At 35.8% G+C, this 6,556-nt stretch overlaps 1 protein-coding gene across 1 annotated transcript; it reads right to left on the bottom strand.

Annotated features, from left to right (window-relative positions):
• Window positions 1–327: 327 nt before the first annotated feature.
• LOC145050582 (uncharacterized) lies at window positions 328–1,449 on the bottom strand. Its single transcript, XM_078998808.1, has one exon. The coding sequence runs from the start codon at window positions 1,447–1,449 to the stop codon at window positions 328–330; it is 1,122 nt and encodes a 373-aa protein (XP_078854934.1).
• Window positions 1,450–6,556: the final 5,107 nt, after the last annotated feature.

Raw genomic sequence — 6,556 nt, 5'->3', positions numbered from 1 at the left:
GGAAGGAGTCTTCTCTTCAAGATCAATGACATAAAAATACGCCGGAAAAACAAGTTGATTAACTTGTACTAACACATCCTCCAACACTCCTCTTGGAGACACACTTGACTTGTCTGCTAGTTGAATGATTACTCCAGTTTCTTCCAAAGGTCGAACATTGAGAGATTGAAAAACCGAATATGGCATCACATTGATCGAGGCTCCAAGATCTAGCATGGCACTTTCGACATGCAAATCACCAATGGTACAAGGGATAGAAAATATTCTCGGATCCTTGCATTTGGGAGGTAACTTCTTTTGGATAACCGCAGACACATTTGTATTGACTTAAATCTTTTCATTTGCCTTGAGTTTTCTCTTCTTGGTACATAAATCCTTGAGGAATTTTGCATAACTTGGAATTTGCTTAATAGCATTCAATAGTGGAATGTTTATTTGGACCTTGCGAAAAGTTTCAAATAATTCATTTTCTTCTTCTATCTTCTTGGAAAAGGCTATCCGGGAAGGGAAGGGTGGTGGTATGACCAATGGTTTGATGGGTTTGTTGGAAGAGTCGGGTTGATCAACGTTTGGCACAACCGGTTCCTTTGGGGGAGCTACAACTTTTGAAGATTCCACAATGATCACTTCATCTTCGACTTCTCTTGAAACTCTTTTAGGTTGACTTTCTCCAAGTGTTTTCCTACTTCGCAAGGTGATGGCACTCACATTGGGGTTCTTCTCGGTTTGTGATGGAAGTTTACCCCTTTGTTCTATCTTGCTGAGACCGGTTGCCAAGTATCCAATTTGTGCTCGAATGTTGGAGAAAGTATTCTTGGTTTCTTGTTGAAATTGGTTTTGGCTTTGAGCAAGAGAAGTGACAAGTTCTTGAAGGCTCATTTGATGGGTACCACTTGATTGGCCTTGTTGTGGAGGTTGTTGGTAATTAGGAGGGTTATAAGAATTTTGTGGATATGGAGGTTTTTGGGATTGGTATTGTGGATGTTGGGGTCTCATCAAAAGATTTGGTGGATTTTGCTTTGGTGGATAAGGGTTTTTTTGGTTATTCCTCCAATTTGGGTTGAAATTGTTTTGAAATCTCGTGGGTCTTGGTTGACCTTGATATCCGCTCATTGCATTCACATCTTCCGGTTCACTTCCAAGTGTGGGACACTTATCCGTATAATGGCCTGTAATTGCACAAATACCACATACCATCAATTGTTGACCACTTCCCACCACCATTTGACTTAACACATTAGTCAAATCCAAGAGCTTTGATTCCAAGTGTTGAGTGTTGGTAACTTCACCAACCACTTGTGTAGAATTTCTCTTCATGTCATTTCGAGTCCCAAAATTCCTTTGATTTTGAGAAATGGTACCAAAAAGTAATCGAATCTCGTGAGGGGTTTTGTTGAAGATGTCACCACCACTTGACACATCAATCATCCTCCGATCTTTTTCATTCATACCTTTATAAAATTGTTGAAGAAGTAGTTGTTCGGGTATATTGTGTTGAGAACAACTTGTACACAGATTGTTGAAGCGCTCCCAAAAATCATGAAATATTTCATTTTCCCCTTGACGAATCCCCAAAATGTCACTTCTTTGACTTGAAATGCGGGAGGTGGGATAGAATTTGCTATTGAAGGCCTTGAGTAACTCTTCCCATGTGTAAATGGATCCCGGTGGTAAGTTGAATAACCACTCTCTAGCTTTGTCTTCCAAGGTGAGCGGGAATGCAGTTAACTTGAAATCATCCAATGTCACATTGTCGGGCAACATGCTAACACATATCATATGAAAGGACTTCAAATGCTTTTGAGGGTCTTCTCTATCCAACCCATGGAATTTGGTTAGTTGATGGATGAAAGTTGACTTCGATTCAATCCCTCGGCAGTTTGCGGGATAAACAATAGCAAGAGGTGTATGAGTAACATCTGTTTCCATCATTTGTCAAAGTGTCAACTCTTGAGGGGGATTGGGTGGATTGGGGTTGTTGGGATTTTGTTGCAAGTAATTGAGTGGTTGATGATAAAGTGGATATGGGTATTGTTGGGGATTGTAGATTGGTGGTGGATAAGGTTGGTAGTTAGGGTATTGGTTGTAAGGAGGTTGTTGTTGTGGGTACATTGGGTTTTGGTACATTGGAGGGTGTTGGTAATTGGGTTGATTTGGGTAATGTACTTGTTGAACTTGAAAAACATTGTTTTGAGGTTGGTTGTTTTGGTGGAAGTGTTGGTTTTGTAGTCGTGGTGGTTGATAATTGGGTTGGTTTTGAGGATGGGCTTGATTCCAAGGTGGCATATCAATGAGAGGTTCTTGTGGTTGTTGTCTTGGTTGATAGGGTGGGGTATTAGCATCTTGATTGATTGAGTTTGCGTTGGGATTGTGAGGTGGAGTGTGATTCATGGCTATGTGGTTTTCAAACGGAATGTCTTCAAAGGAATGACCAACAATTGGAGAACTCGGTTCGGTGTCGGTATCACTTGAAGTATGAACTTGATCTTCTATGTTTATTAGTGGAGAAGAGGAAGAAGCTTGAACTAGTTGTTGTTTCTTTGCTTGTTTGGCTAACTTTTTCAACCTTTTTGCTTCTCTTTCAATTTTCGGATTGTAGAGTAGTTCACCGGTTCTTGTAGACCTAGGCATAAACAATCAAATAACAATAACCAATTTCCCCGGCAACGGCGCCAAAACTTGGTGGGATGTCAAACCCACCAAGAAAATTACACCCTTTGATTGCTAAATAAACGTAATATAATGGTAAAAAGGGGTATCGATCCTCGGGGAAATGGTTGTATTCAATCACCAATGCAATTCAATAGAACTAGTGAAATTAAACTAACTAACTACAATTAAACTAAAAGGGGGGTGTTTGATTACTTGAAAACTAAAATACTTGAATAACTAAAAACCTTGCAATTAAGAAAGTTGATGAGATGCTCAAAGGTTGGGAATAATTGGTTAACTAAGGCAATTCAACACAATGAACATTTGTGTGTTTATCATTAGGATCTAATACAAAGCTTATCCTTCGTCCCAAATTGGTTATAGCAATCATGAAGCATGATATGCCAAGATTCCTCATAGGCAGTATGGAGGTTGGGGAAGCCCACAACACACCTTCTTAATGAAGATCAAGGGTCAATTGAAGCAATTAATCCCATGAAATCAATTAGCCTTAAGAATGAAGGAATCCCCAATTCCTAGAGGATGTCAAATGCTTACACATCCATAAAGGAGATATGATTCATAAGCTAGAGATGATTTCTACCATCATAAAGCCTTTGTTCTAGATAAATTCAATGATCCAATGCAAAATCAATGAAACAAATCAACCATTGCTCAATCAAATACTAAGCTCATGATCAAAGCATCAAATAAGCATAAGAATAGTAAACTAGAATCATAAACATGGAATAAATTGATAATCAACATAAATCCTTCAAAACCCACAAACATTCATTGGTTTTCAGCCAAAGTCAACCAAATAAGAGTATTAGCCACTCATGGCAACAAAGTAACAAGAACAATAATCTAATTGCATAAAGAAACTACCTAAGATTTGGAAAGATGAAAGGAAATGATTTCTAGCTCCCAAAATCGCCCCTTGCAGGTCTCCAATGGTGGAAAAACGTGAATGAGCCTCTAGATCTGATCCCCAAGAGTTATGGTGAGCCAAATGACCAAAATGTCCAAACTGGGCAGTTGCGCGGGTACCCGCGTGACGAAAATTCCACCCGCGCAAATGTTGCTGTGTTGCCATTGGTCCACCAAGCCACTCCACCCTTCCACTACCAAAGATTCCTTTGGTCCCCCCTTGTCCATGTAATTTGAAATGCACCAATCATCATTTAGCCACCAAATGGATGCTCCAAGCCCAAATTAGAAATTTATGATCCATCTTCACAAGCCCAAATAATCCAAGCCAATAACTTTCAAAGCCCAATTCTTCTTCTTTGATTCCGCCAAACCCAAATAATGCCTCGGGAGCCCACTAAGCCCGTCTCCAATCAACCCGCAACCGCAACAAGCACCAAAAAACCTACAAAATATATCATGCAACATAACAAGCATCCGGTACAATCCATACTAAAGAAAAATAAATAAAATGCAATGCATTAATGATAAAAAGATCTAAAAATCTGAAATAAACTAATAAAAATAAGGAAATAAAATAAGCTATCAATATATATATATATATATATATATATGTGTGTGTGTGTGTGTGTGTGTGTGTATGTGTGTATGTGTAAAAAATACCCTTATTACCCTCTTAATAAACTTAGGTCCAAATGGATTGCCACGTGCCAGCCACATCATGCTAATTCGCGCAACCACATATTCTCCAACTAATTGTATGTCATAGTGAATATGTTATATCATGTTAGAGATACTAAATAAACATGTTAACTTCTATTTTATGTCCTCATAAAGCAACAAAGAAAATTAAGGGACTAATTCAACAAATTCCAAAAATATTGTTAGGCTAATGTGTCATTATCCCTATTAGTTTATATGTTGCAAACTCATTTGAATGATTCTTTTGATATTACAACAAAGGCTTATATACATGAATAACTTACTTTTGTTATAAATTTGTAAAAAAAAATAATTTATAAAGTTATAGCAATAAAAAGATATGGGTCAAATTCGTGAAAACCAATAAATAGCAGGGTTGTTTTTTTTAAATCTATAAAAATAGTGAAAAAAAAAAACACAAAATATTTGTCGGTGCAACTTAGTTTAAAGTAGGGCCGAGCTACATACACCTTAGGTGGGTTTTAAGACCTATCTAATTTTAATATGGAACCACATGGTTTTTTTGTTTTAAATTTGCCACTTGGTTAGAGGTATGATCCAACATTAACATGAAAGTGGCTTTGTTATAACTCTTTGCAAAATCTTTCTTAGTAATCTGATAAAAATGTAAAAGTAAGCAACTTCTCAACTTATGTTTGTTAAAAGTCTTAATTTAGTGGAAGAGATAGAATATGTAACAACCAAATCAACTCTGAGGAAACTGGTGATCAACACCCTCCGCTTAACTATTTGAAGGAATTCTCAACGTTTTGACATTTTCAAATGTTGTTTAACCAATATCAACTACTCAATAACCAAAAAATGATAACATGCTTATGAGACTTTCCAATTTGATTTTGGATCGATGGAGTTATACAATTTGCTGAATGATAAAAAATAATAATGTCAACTGTACTATCCATTCATAAACAATTATTGCTGAATCAAACAGCCTGCAACCCCAAAAAGTAATGACATCAACAACATAAAGTATTAAAGTGGCTAATTATAATAAGTTGCATAACTTTTTAGTATACGAGTATTTGGGAATATTCTTGGTCTCTTTCCACTTTTATATTTGTTCCCTTTTCTCAAATGACTTCCACATAGCTGGGATGGCGTTTGTTTAATGAGTTGCATTTTTATTTGAATGCTGGTGGTGTGACAGATGTTGCATTTGATAGCTTTAGTAACGCGACTCCTGATTTACAGATTCTTGATTTTGCTTTGTTTGCAAATGATTTTTTGCCTTTTTTGTTGTGGAGGTGAAGGTGACTACTTTCGTTGATGATGCTACTGTGAATTGAAGAAGCTTAAGGAACCATTAATCTTTTATGTTGATTAATTTACCTGTCTTTTTGTGTCTGTTTTCAATAACTTAATGATTATGGCATGCAAGTCAACCCCTATGTATATAGGATTATGTTGGTCTTAAGTGTTCTTCATCACAAGTTTGATGTACTATTGTCTCAATTCCATTCTTTTTTCTGATTTTGTTTTCTGGATTAATTAGTATTAACAAAGGTATTATATACTAGATTCCCATATTGGTGAACTAATAATTAAGGTTGCGCAATGCACTCGTATTATCAAATGAAAGAAAAGATTCATATTTGACATTAACTACTATTTTCTCAATTGCGACTTTCCAAAAATTGATTCTAAATGGAGTCATACAATTTATTGAATGACAAAAATAATATTGTCAACTGTGCTACTTATTCATAAAAAATTAAGACTAGATCAAACAGCCTGCAAACCGCTAATTAAGTGAGCAATATCCATAGATAAAGTGTGTAATTAAGTTGCATAATACATTTTTAGTAAATGTACTTGAGGGAACATTCTATGTTTGCTATGTTTATATCTAAGAAAGCATTTGCATATTTTGGTCTCTTTCCACTTTTATATAACTTTTGTTTCCCTTTTAGAAATGACTTCCACTCCAAATAGCTGGGATGGGGTTTCTTTAATGAATTATTTAAGGTAGGCCAAAAAGTCAAATCTAATCTTGAGCCAATCTTAAATTTTCCAAATTTAAAATCTTCCCAACATAAACATCATGACGTAATCTCATCTAATCAAATGTTTTAAAACTTTCAATTTATGTAATATAATACAAACCCGACAAGTTATCATCATTAAACCAGGCCAAAAATATTTTAATTAGCTAATAAGACAGGAAGGAGTAGACCCACACAAGAACAACTTGTTTAATACCTAATTAATCCTATAAAAATACAAAATTGCCGTCTTGATTACAAAAATTAAA

This window comes from Lactuca serriola, chromosome 5 (genome assembly GCF_051521515.1).
Source record: "Lactuca serriola cultivar US96UC23 chromosome 5, Lser_US96UC23_V15, whole genome shotgun sequence".
Lineage (NCBI taxonomy): Eukaryota > Viridiplantae > Streptophyta > Magnoliopsida > Asterales > Asteraceae > Lactuca > Lactuca serriola.
Note: the sequence above shows the minus strand (reverse complement) of the source record. Positions and strands in the feature narration are given on the sequence as shown.